Below are 13,186 nucleotides of genomic sequence, written 5' to 3'. Positions count from 1 at the left end.
CATGCCACTGATAAAATCCAGTTCATTGCTGTTGCATGGACCTGCAGAGCTGACTGTTAGTTCAGTCTATTTCCCAGAGCCAGGAGCTGCTCACAGAAATATTTCTCATGGCAACTGTCTGTGAGGAGGCACAGGGAGGTGGATGAAAAGGAAAGGTGCTCTGCATCTCTCTGAACACCTCAATGCTTTGACCCCAGGTGAGAAGGACTCCATAAACATTGGCATGAAGATCAGGTAGGACACTTGGATATATCATATGGCTGGTGAATAAATGAGTAAATCCTTCCACCCAACCAGAATGACTTTAGGGGTTCAGTTTTCCTCACAGGGCTTTCCTGCACTCCTGTACAACCTTGCTTTTCCAAGAGAAACATAGATGACAAAGTACAGCCTCAAGAGTGAATGATCATCATCACATGCCAACCTATCATTAAAACTTGTGATTTTGCTCAAAAAGCATTTCCTTGAACTTCTAAACTTCTGGAAACAAGCAACTGCATGGAAACTTCATTGGTAATTTTGAAAAAAGACAGTATTTGCCACTGCTGATGACAGAGAAAAGCTGCGAGGCATGAGCTGTGTATGCTCCAGAAGGTCATTGACTGGAAAAAACCCAGAGCTCATCTCAACTGTGCCTCTACAGGCATTGTATTTTCTAAAAATAAAAACATTATATCAAATTTTGGGAGAGGCCTTGATCTGGAATTTTAAAGCCAATCCTGAACAATGCTGCTAATGCAGCAGCCCTCTTGTCCCCAGAACTCCTTGTTTTGGATTCCCATCAGCAATCTCAACTTTGCTTCCTCTGAACTGAAGCCCAAATACATACATTTCCTCAAGGCAAGGGAAGAAGCCCATGGCTTCCCATCAGTTATCAAGAGCTCAGGAAGGCCCTCCCAGATGATAGGCAGCAGACCCTGTCAGGAAAACCTCCTGAGAGATAACCCTCAAGTCCCAGGTCCACAGGGACATGTCCCTGGAATATTTCCCAACTCCTTCCCCCTGACTGGAGTTGTTGAGCTTTTGCTCATGTTTATGGATCCACCTTCTGCAGCCATACATGCAAGAATGCTGCCCAGTGAAGGAAATTATTTCTGTGGCTGTGGTTGCCCTTCCCATGGATATTAACTTCTAGTTGTGCTTCTGAGGCTTTCCTACCATACAGCAACCTCCAGTTCCCCTGGCAGCAGAATCCCCAGAACCTCTTATGTCAAGGACTCCCTTGCAGCATAAAGAGCTCAAAACCAATCTGAGATCCACCAACTCCATCTCTCCTGTGAGCATCAGCTTTTCTGATATTATCCAGCAGAACAGAGATCAGCTTTGCTGTTCCTTATGCACAGAGCGGGCAGATTTCCCATTTTTCATGGAGCAAAGCAGAGAAGAAAACAAACAATATGGATGAGCAAACAAGGTGCTGCCTCCAGAGTACTCTGCCTCTAAAGATCAGCAGGGCCATTGATGGGGTCACCATCTGACTGGATCTTAAATGAGGACTCCAGATTAAGGCTGGGCTTTTGAAAGGAGCCAGTTGAAGCCAGGCTCATGGATCTCACAGAACAGACAGCTCCAGCCCTTTTGGTTCCACCAAATCCCAGCGTTAGCCTTTCCTGAGACAATGCCTCAGAAAAAGGAATGGGAAAATGCCTGAGCAAGAAACACAAATGTGGGCTCCTTCCCATGAATTAGAATTATGCTACAAACCTCTACCAGGTATATGAGCCACCCTCTCTGTATCAAAAAGACCACTGAACATAGAGCACAAAACACTAAATTAAAATTCTCCAACCTTCTATTTCATCTGTACTTTCAGGCATCAGACACAGTTGGACCATTAAATGAGTTCTCTGTCATGGTGGTGCAGGAAGACACCATTATTCACACATTATTCTATTTCCCTTCTCTTTTCTCCATCAATGTGGCTCCATTTCTCAATGGAAATGAAGAGTGGGAGAGGTGGATGTCTACTATTCCTCCCTGTTGGCATGTTTAATTACTTGCAGACCTCTAAGACAAGACAGTTATTGTGGAATCCCCCCTACCCTACTGGGACACCAGATAAGCTTAGGCAGCTTTCCAGTAAGACCTTCCCCTTTTTATAAGGAAATATGCTTGTGTCAGCAGCAACAGGCAGGAGGAAAGAGGAAGAAAACAGCTGAGTGGAAAAGTATTAAAAAAAAAATATTTCCCTTCTAATCTGAGTGACAGAACTGATGAAGCAGTCATTTTCTGGAGAGTTTTTCTTCTTAGAAAAGCAGAAGAGGGAATCAAGGGACATAAATGCAACAGTCTGGATACTCAAATTCTGGAAAGGATGAAAGACAGACAGAAGTTTGAGTCAGAAGTGGCTCCTGGGGCACAGCCTCATGGAAAACAATGATGAACTGCTCCCTTGGGCTTATCTTTGACTGGTTCCTAAGTGCAAAGCCATTGGAAAGGAAGTGACAAGAGGGAATATCTGTCCCTGTGATGCAGCAGTGCTGCCTGGTGACAGTCACTGTTCTGATCAGGTGATGTTGTGAGCTGGACTGGGTCACAGTCTGTGTACAAAGGAACAGGAAAGAAGGACTGATGCTCTCAAACATCTCCAAAATGAAAATTTTAAAGCAGAAGACATCCAGCTGTAGCCAAAAGAAGTAAAGAGCCAGGGTGCCTCTCTCTTCCAGGCTGTGCTGTGCTCTCTCCCTGCACTCAAATGCTTGTGCAAGAGCTACCACTGTTCTCTGCACTCAGCTGAGACCCAGAGAAGCTTCTGGATGCTGCAATGTTTCCTTCCCTCCTCTCTGAACAGATGTCCCTCACTTCTCAAGTGCTCATTTCTCGTACTCCACCTCAGGAGAATAAGCTGGGAAGTATTTCGTAAGGGCTAGTTTCATTCCTCTCATTTTCACTCTTTATCTTTGCCTCCCAAACCATAACACAAATCCTTCTGCATGGTAAAAATCTCAAGGAAGAAAGAAAAACATATTTGGACGTCAGTGCTCGGCTCCAACAATCCTGGGAGCCAGTTCTGGAAATAGCCATTATCTAATGAATCACCAAGTTTCCAGGGCATTTGTCCTTTACAAAATAGAGCTGTGGACACATGCTCGAGTCATTATAGCCATGAACCTCCCCAAGCAGTTCTCAATAACACTGGAGCTGAACAGAGCAGCAGCTCCTGGACACACAAACTCTTCACACTTGTTCAAGGAAGACACTTTGTAGTGTGAAGATGAACAATCAAGCTCAGAGATCACAAAACATGAGATTTACTGTTGCCCTGGGTTTCCCAGCATGTCAGCTGCAGAGCACTGGGAACATGGGGATGCTCAGACCCCTCTCCTCATTTACCACCTGCCTCCATTCCTCCTCTAGACAGCCTGGGATTGGCCTCCTCCCAGCAGAAAAACTCCCATGTTTCTCACATCTGCTGCATCTTCCCCAATCCATAGCAAGAGGTATGAAAAACCAAATCAGAACAAGAGTCACTGTCATGTTTGAACCATTAAAGCTGAGTCCTGAGGTCACATCAGTGATAAACAGGTAGCACACAATCTCTCCTCTCTCAATGGCCCCTGTGAGCCAAGAAAAGCCTCCTGTGGAATCACAGGACTTTTATTCCAATCAGATTCAATGGGTTTTCTAAACTGCCAGAGAAAGCTTCATTAGATCCTTATTTTTCCTTGTCTCCCACTATAACTTTGCAAATGTTTCTTTTCTTTCTCCATAAAGAGGGAATTTTTGAGGAAAAACTCTAAAACGGAGTTATTCCAGGATTAAGTTAACTGCTCCATTTAACTTCTCTGTAAGTGGGTATTCATACCTAATAATGTAACTGTTTCATGCAAGCCAGACTCCTCAGTGATTGCAGAGATCAACAGAGTGTCTCCATGCAGAGAGACCTACATTTCCCCTTACAGCAGCTGAAGACACAAGCCCATGCCTCTGGACACAACCTGAAACCCATCTGCCTGGAACCCACATCTCCAGACAGGTGAAATCCACCCCTAGAAACACTTCAAGTTTGTGCTCAAGTCACCATCATGATCCTACAAGCCTTCCTAGCATTCATTTATGGCCCTTTCATGAAAGAATCTATACAGAAGCTTCCACCCAAAGGTCTGACACTGAAGCATCTTTCCAGTCCTCTGGCTTTTTCTAAATCAAGTCCTTAAGACTCACAGGTCTGTCCATTCCCCACAAGGCCCTGCTGTGTCATTCAAGACAAGACAATCCTACACAGGGTGTTCCCCCTGCCCAGGGAACTTCCAAATGCACCCCACAACTCTGGGCTTAGCGGCCAGTTCACTCCTCCAACAGCAGGACACGAGGAAGGGGATGGCAGGAGACAATATAAAGTGAATTAGTGTGAATTCCAGCCCACAGGAACTGGGCTGCCTCACCACAGAGTCTAGAGAACAGATCTACAAAGGTATCACACATTCTCCTATGTGCTGCTGCTAAACACAAGAACAGAGGGGAAGGAATCAAAAGAAAATCAACAAAATTGAAATAAAATGGAAAGTATTCAACAATCCTTACTGAGGAGCTTTTGGGAAATATACTTGAAACAAACTGTTGCAAAGGGACAAATTGATGAGATTGTAAAAATTTTTTTAAAGTAAAATTCTTCTGGGAAACTTATGGACCTGTCCTGATGGATACAAAGTTCCTGTCCCACATACTGAAACTAGCAGAAGACAAAGATGCCGAGCATTTCCCTCTGATGTTGCTTCTTTCAAGTTCAATGCTGAACACAGACATGAATTTAATCTGATTTAAAACTCAAGTAGCTCCCTTCAACCTTAAATTTAGTTCCTTCATTTGAACTACAGAGAAGATACCTCACAGCCCTACAGTTTTTACTGATTTTATTCTGCACCTAACTAAATGTAAATGAAAAAAAAAAGAGTTGTAGAGAGGACTATTTCCTAACATGCTACCATCCAAATATGAAGAACTTTTCAATGGCCATTTAAACAAAGACCCGCAGACTTACCTTCTGACTCTGGCAGTCAGCTGTGGGACTGAAGCATGCTGCTAAGAAGAAAAACAGCAATCCAGGAGGATGCATTTTCATGCTTTTACAGGCAGGACCCTTTACACAAAAGGGGTGGCGAGAGAGGCTGCAATTTCTGTAAGATAACACCGCCTACTAAGAATCAGATCCAAGACAAACCAGAGGTTAAAAGTAAACAGGGAGAGAGCATTTTTGCACTGTGCTTTTTGGCTGCAAAGCCTTCAGAAATGGATCTGCTACTTCTAGTGTGATTTCTGTATCAACATAAGCTTTTTCTTTCCATTCTTTTTTTAAATGCACAAGCAGAACTCCTTAGTAAAAGGTTTACTCAAAACAGGAACATCTACGGATTTCCTCTTACATATCAGTTCAAAACAGAAGGAAGGAAATCCTTAGTTTTCAACTAATTGGAATGAAAAGAGGTTAACTGTATGCTTAACAGAAGGTAAATGCAATGGGCAAACTTAAATACCATAAATTCATGAAGGGTAAGTTAATTTCCTTTTGCCACTGATGTGAATATGTCCATAACATCTCAAAGTGAAGGTAGAGCTGAGCAATGCCTATGCCAAAGTATTGCAAGAACAAAGCAATGTGAATGACAGGCTGTGCTTCAGAACAGGAATGGAGCACTTTGCATCAATCAATCATTCATTCAATCAATCAATCAATCAATCAAGCACTTTGGGCAGGCTTTGATATTTTTATTTTAAATAGTTGACTTTTTCAGCAAGAAAAGCTCATGCTATGGCAGCAATAGCAAAATTTGCAATTTCCAAATACTCTGCTGACAGCTTGAAGAATCCAAGGAGCATTTCCATAGCACTCAGAACAGAAAAGTCCCAAAACAGTTTAAAAAAATACACACTAACCTGAGGTACAGTCTGCAATTTATATTCTCCTTTTGAATTTTACAAAGAATTGATTATTGATAGATTTTCCATGTTCTTTGTCTCCCTGCCCTGCCAAGAGAGCCCACTATCCTGAGCAGTCTAAGGACTGCTTCTGTTAGCAACAAATCTCACTAAGCGATGAGGCACCTTCATATTTTCTAGCCATTAATAGCACATGAAGGTGCCTAAATGAAACCAGGACATGGAACCATTCTTGTGTTGACATAAATAATGAGAGCATTAATACCTTTTTGTCCCTGCATCCCCCAAAGCCACACAGGCTGTAACACACGAGGCGCATAGGAAGCGCTGTACTTACTGCTGCCGCTAGCTGTGCTTTGCTTCTGCCTTCATCCTACAGGGAAAGGCAGCATGATGAACAGCCAGCCCTGCTATATATCCTGCACTAACAGGAAGCAGATAAGGCACACAACCATCCACTGCAACCCATGTGAGCAGCACCAGCCCACAGCTCAACCCAACAGCTCAGCCCACTTGTCCTGCCGCAGGACAACTGCAGCCCTGGGACTGTCACTGCCCAGCTGGTGCCACCCTGTCAGGGTCAGAGGGCTCACACTGCTCTGGAAACCATTTGGTACCCTGAAGGTCTTCAAAATGAGGCAGAGGCACCATGGCTCAGCCAGCTCTGGTGGGATGGGAAAGTCACAAATGGGCAGTGGGGACACTCTTATTTGAATGAGAGAATGAAAGCTGTACAGTGTTTTCTTGGCCTGCAGTCACGGCCCTGAGCTGGCCATGGAAACACAAGAATGAGGCTGCTCCTCTGCTCCATGCTGCCCCAGGAGGATGGTGAAGATTGTTGGGTTTTCCAAGAACTGGCTGGATGACACAGGGATTAAGTTTAAGCCACCATCCTCAAATAGTTGATAAGTTTTTAAGGTGAAAATAGCTCACCCTGGGGCACTGGAAGGGGCAGTGGATTCTTTAATGGCTCAGCACTGAAAATGGTACAGGGCAAGAAAAACATACCAAGACTAATTCCAGGGCTTTCCACTGCTGCTTATCATCAGTGTATCTGACCTACTGCAGGGAAACCAGGAAGGGAGAGAAATGCTTGCTGAAATTCCTGTCTGAATTAAATAAATCAGATTCACAGCAACATCAAAAGATTCACAGCCAGCTTCCTTATCTGACCTCACCTCAATTAAAGACTAGCAATACAAAAGCAATATACAGGCTAAAAATGTAAACAGTGAGTAGTGCCATTGTACAGCAGCAGAGAATAAACTGAAAAATCAAAAGGTCATCTGTCATTAGACCCTGCTTTCCTGACCAAGCAGCATAAGCACTGTGTGTTTCAGCCACTGCCTATGAGCTGCTCTGAGAGAATGGAAACTTTGCTCACCACCGCTGCTGGAGCTGGAACACCAAAATCTGCTACACTTTTGGATCTTCATGATTCTGGAAGTTAGTAAGAAGGTGAATCACTGACCACCTCTAAATTAATAGGTGGCCAAGAGCCATTAGTAATGTGCAGTGCACAGAAGCCAAAGTGCTCTCAGCAGCAGTTCCAGCTGGCAGTGTCATCAAAGATGGCAACACCAGCAGAGAAACAGCACAGGAATCAAAAATGAGCCAAACAAACCCAAATTACTGCTCCACTCATGGTTTCTGCTCTCTTCTCATAGATGGATTCCTCCTAGGCAGATATATCTATTTTCTCATGGATGACATCTATAAAAAAGTTTATGCCTTAGAGGCAAAATGGATTGGATCAATTTTTTGATTCCACTGTTTAGTCCAATACTTTTCAAAACTGTCAAAAAATAGAAACCTCAGTTCGCTCACTCATTTCAATATTAGACCCACTCATGCACAGAGGCATCTCTACAAAGTATTTCAGACCCCAAAATCTCATAAAGCAAGATCCTGAGATCTGCCAGAGAGCCTGCATCAAAAGAGAAAATTTAGGCAAGGCTTGTAAAGATCTAATGACAGAATACACAAACAGCCCTGTGCAGGCAGAGTAGGAGGATTTTGTTCACGTCCTAGTCAATGTTTGATTGAAATAGGATTGTGCAAATCCAATTTTAAAGCATACAGTAGGAGTTGTCAACTGTTTGCCAGTGTGTTTATCTGTGAGGTTTCACACATGGATTTATTTGTTTTAGAAACCATGGAGATTGACTTATCTGTCAAGTGTCTCTTGCCCACATAACAGAAGGTGGCTGGTTTAGCAGAAGTCACAGACGTGGGTCTCAGAAACATCTTCAAATTCTGACCCTGACTTCTTCAAGATGACTGCTACAAAACATTTAAAATTTACCTTGTGGGCTCAGTCTCCCCCATCATCAGCAGATTGTTGGCAGCAGGGAAGCTCAGGATTTTTCTCTCTCAAGGAAAAATTCCCTCCCTTTTTATTTATGCATCAATGACAAGCTGAGTCCTCTAAAGCAACTTTTGTAAGACCTGGAATTTTTATTGTGCACACATTAACATTTAAAGTTGAGAATCTGCTGGTAAAAATTACTCAACCTGTTTCACAGAATAAGAAACCAAACCCCCACTTGGATAAAGGCAAGGGATAAGGCTACAAACCCTCCCAGACTCCCTGCCTGCCTGTGCCACACACTGTGTTTTAAAATGCTGGGTCACCAGCTCTGTTCTGTGAAGTGTGTGCAGCTCTGACCCGATTGGGCAATTTCCTGCTATTGAAATCTTTTGTATAGAAACTACAGAGCCAAGGCAAGTGATTTGCCATCCAGTCCACCTTGCCACACAGCTTCTCTGGGAACTGACCATTTGGTTACATCCACAGAGAGAAAAAGACTCTTGTTCTGCACTTCTGGCAAAGCTGGGAAAGGACATTAAGTCCATTTGCTTGAGTTGTAAGGCTGTGAGTCTGAAAAGGATTAAGCAGGCCAAGCCAATAGTGCTCGTGTGTAGGAATGGGGCCAGCTGAACCATACTTACCCAACATACCCTCAGGGTCCTGGTGAAGATGCAAGGACACAACCCTAATTTTCCTTTCCTCTTGGCAAGTTGGAAGGAACTGGAATTTTTAAGGTTTGCTCATAAAAGCAAAAATTCTGCAAGGATTGCACAGAGAATAGAGTCTGTTTATCCTTCTCTTTCTCACACACACAGTAGTCCACTTCCAAGCAGACAAGTAGGGCTGCCTGAGCACAATGCTGTGGCACAATTCAGAAAGAAATTGTCATGGTTGCTCACATCCGGTTACTTCAAAACCCCTATGGGCACCAGTTCCAATGTCAGTAAATAAGTGCTTTAAGTCTGGCCTATCACTTTTTCTTGACTCAGAGTTTCTTTATATGTTCTGCTGCAGTGAAAAACAGCAACATTTTCCTGTCTCTTGGTTTTACTTTTGTACCTTTCCCATTTATTAATCTGGGATTGTACTGGAAAGTCAGACTCTAAACTCCCCACAGGTACCCAATATTAATTAGAATTCTGGGTAAAGCTCTTTGTTCCAATAGCTGAGCTATTGAAGCTCAGCACCTGCTGACAGGAGCACGATGGCAGAGGCACTGAGCTCTCCCATGAAGTGCTGCTGATTCTTCAGGCCCTGTTGTCTATAAGGGACACAAAGGGCCTACAATGTGCTTGACTCAAGCTGTACCCAACAGTTTGCCAAGGTCAGCACTGATGGGAGTCAGAATCCTGCTAGCTCTGCATTTTCAGCAACTTCAGAGATGCCAGAGGTTCTTGTCATCCCCTCTCAGAGACCCTGAAGACTGATGCTTGGTGCCCACCTCATCTACTCTGGCTACTGCTCTTCATGCACCTATTCAGGCAGATTTTTCCAGTGCTGGCCAGTCTTGCCAGTCTTTCTGGATCTAATGAATTTCCCATCCTCCCTTTTTCACATCAAATTTTAGCTTTCCAAGTTACTAAATGCCCTTTAAAATCAGGTGGGCATCAAGCTACAGAAGCTTGTGGTCTGCTCTGAGCCACAGCTTCCCTGCTTTTCCTCATGTGGCTGTTTTCTGCCTAAGATTTGGTATGTTTGAAAATTACTACTGCACAAGTAAACTTTCTGATCAGAATGCACGTAAGATGCAGCAGCACTTTGTGTTACACCAATTAAAAAACCCCAGCTCATTATCAGGGCTGATAAGAACAAGAAGGTGAGGGGCTGATGGAAATACATGACTGTGCAGCACATCCACAGCCAGGCAGAGCAGAGCTCTGTAAAGCAGCACAGGAATGGACACAGGACACACAGGATGCAGGTCACACTGTCATTTCTTCTGCAGAGACAACAGTGTGGCCCAGGTCAGCACCTCATTTACTTTCCTTCCTAATGAAGTTCATTTACAATTTTTTAATTGTGATACAAGGGAAGTTTTAAAACCTTGATCCTTGGCAGATGACACTGAACAAAAATAATTGTTTGGGTCTTCCTAGGGTGGCAAAAATCTACATCAGCTGTAAAGCCAGAACACAGAAGTTTGAGAGTTCAGGAGGTGCTTTCCTGACAAAGGTCCCCCCACCTGCCTTTGTGTGTTTCTGGTCATAACTTCAGCTACTCAGATATTGTGTTAATGTTGAACAAGGGTTGGAAGCTGGAGAGAATTTGAGGACAAAGAGTTACTAAAGAGGAATATGCCTGCAGGGTTTTGTAGTGCTCTTGCAAAAAAAGAGGCAGAAATCAAGACTATTCTATGTGAGCTCAGCTGTTGACAGTGACTTCATTCTGCAGAGCTTTCTGTAGAAACTAAATGTGGAAAGTTCTGGGAAATCTTTGTGAACTGAAGCAATCAGTTTAGTTGCAAGATAAGTGATTGTACATTTTCAAGAAAACCCCACATAAGTTCCTGTATTTAAGAACAAAAGACTACATTAAAATTACACAATAAAGACAACAGGCTGGCACTGAAGAATGACAGTTTATGAAAATTTTCAGCTTAATATTGCACTTAAATGAACAGAAATGCACACCCACAAAGCACTGACTCCAGCAGGCTCTAACACAGAGCATCTCTCCTCCTCTGGAGACTGGCTGGGAGAGTTTGAGCTGTTCAGGCTGGAACAAAAACAGATCCAGGGAGACCTGACTGCAGCAATATCAGGATTTAAAGGGTTTTTTAATGAGGGACTTTTTACCACAGCAGACAGTGATACAACCAGCGGAATGTTTTTTAACTGAAGAGATTTAGATTAGATGTAAGGAAGACATCCTTCACTCAGAGGCCCTGGCACAGGTGGCCCAGAGATTCTGTGGATGCCCCACCCCTGGAAGTGTCCAAGGCCAGGCTGGATGGGGCCCTTGGAAATTCAATCACATGGGTGGCATCCCTGCCCATGGAAGGGGGGTTGGAATGAGATGATCTTGAAAGTCCATTGCAGAATCACAGAAACCATTCTGTGATTCTATGAAAGCAGCAAGGGATTAGATATCTGGCTGCAGGAAAAAGAGGGGATTTCTTGTTTGGGGTTTGGTTGGGCTGTCATTTCTAATTTTTTTTCCAGGTAAAAATGGAAAAAGAGGTGAAGTATCAAGGAAAAAGCTTTGTACAGCCCACGCTCTACTTAGCAGAGAATAAAAGATTATTTATTGAAAAAATGCTCTGAAAATAAACAATTCTGATAGCATCACAAGTAAGATAGTTAATGGAAGAATCAAAACATACTGCAGTTGTACTGAACATTTCATTAATCTTGAAATGTGATCAATGCTTACCAAGATACAAAGGAGGAATTGCAGCTATTTCCTGGATTAATAATCTGTTCCAAAGCCACAGATTCTATGTTTTAAACAGCTGTGGACCTAAAAAGAATTTCAAGTTTAACCAGAGATGTGTTTTTTCTACAATAAAATATGAAAAAGAGGCCTTACCTGCTCTAAGTATGTGACAAGCAGGGGGTTATCCCTGCCTACTCTAATACAAGATTCTCTGGTACCACTACTGCTTTAAAATACCTTTAAAACAGTTGGGTTTTACAAAAGATGCTTAAAACAGAACTCATGTCTGTCTCAAGCACAGGGCACCACCCAGAACAACCCTTACAAATAAGATGGAAGCAGGGCTGACTTATCCAGAAGCAATGACAAGTATAATCCTCATTTGAGAGACAGATCGGTCCATGCTGGCTCAAATCCCAGGCAGTTCCAGAGGAATCCTTACAGACTCCCTTTATATTCACTTCCAGAGGAATTATTACAAATGAATTATTACAAATAATTCATTTATAAATTATCTGTTCACCTGGTAAGTCTTCAAATGCTTTTGAAAATCAGACTGTTTAAGTTGCCACAGGCTCCTCAAGTGTTACCCTGGACAATTATCAGTAAGCGATTAACAGAGCTACTTCAGAAGGAACTAGTGAAGACATAAGATTTCTTTTTATTACTTTATTCCTAGGATGTTTAACTTAGAAATTAGCTTTTTCTACCCAATGATAATTAAACTTAAATGAACATAAGCAACCTTGAGATTTCAGAGAATAGAAGAGCTCTAAAGTACAGGAAAATTCAGTTTTCTCCAAGAACCTGCAGTACCTACCTTAACTGTTCAGTTCAGTCTAAGTTTAAGGAGTTAGGGAGCAGAGCTGCACTCCAGTTATGTTCCTCATCTCTGCTTGCTTTGGGAACTCCACTGCATCCTGTAATACAATTTGACTTTGGCGGCCTCTGTCTTTGTCATCCTTGCACTGACTGCAACATTCCTGGCTTCTGAAATCCAAAAAGCACAGCCAAGCTCTGCAACAGCATGGAAAAATACTCTGTGAAACCCACCAAATTCCTAACACCACTGTGGACATGCCATTCTGGGAGAAAACTCATAACTTGTTTGGACCAGGCCCTGAGCAACTTGCTTGAAGATTGCCCTGTTTAAAGTTGGATGTCCCAAGGTCTCTTCCAAACCCAGATTTCTCTGTGTGTTTAAGGGGCACCAATTTTAAGCAGCATCAGCTACCAAATAAATATCAAAACTGTTCTTCCCTTCTTATTCCCACTGAATATAGAACTTATACATACATTCTTTTTCAATGTCAATATCTGTCTTCATAATAGTGAGTAGGGATTTTACTGTCATGGGGAATGCTGAAACTTGCTGGGCACAGTAACCATCAAGTTAAACACAACAGCTTAGAATGAAAATCCCTAATATCTAACAGATAAGCAAAAGTACTTGAAATAAATCCTCAAATTGTGTTTAGAGGCTGCAGATCCTCAGTTTCCATGACTCAGCTGTATTTCTGGACTAACAGTCTTGTAGGAGAATGAACTATTTTCTTCTTTCATCTTGCTGCACATTTCATAATTTACAATGCACTCTAGGAACAGAATGTGTGCTGCTGAACT

The 13,186-nt window shown here is 42.7% G+C and overlaps 1 protein-coding gene across 1 annotated transcript in view; it reads right to left on the bottom strand.

Moving 5' to 3' along the window:
• The window catches only part of STAB1 (stabilin 1), a 49,620-nt gene extending 44,518 nt beyond the window's left edge, over positions 1–5,102 (bottom strand). Inside the window, exon 1 of the mRNA XM_054280834.1 lies at positions 4,982–5,102. Within this exon, the coding sequence (XP_054136809.1) occupies positions 4,982–5,062 (81 nt within the window). The 5' untranslated portion in view covers positions 5,063–5,102. The remainder of the gene's footprint in view (positions 1–4,981) is intronic.
• Positions 5,103–13,186: the final 8,084 nt, after the last annotated feature.

This window comes from Melozone crissalis, unplaced genomic scaffold, assembly GCF_028551555.1.
Source record: "Melozone crissalis strain CALT ecotype California unplaced genomic scaffold, PUWL_Pcris_2 ptg000029l_1, whole genome shotgun sequence".
Taxonomy (NCBI): domain Eukaryota; kingdom Metazoa; phylum Chordata; class Aves; order Passeriformes; family Passerellidae; genus Melozone; species Melozone crissalis.
The sequence above is the reverse complement of the archived record's forward strand: the minus strand, read 5'-3'. Positions and strand labels throughout refer to the sequence as shown.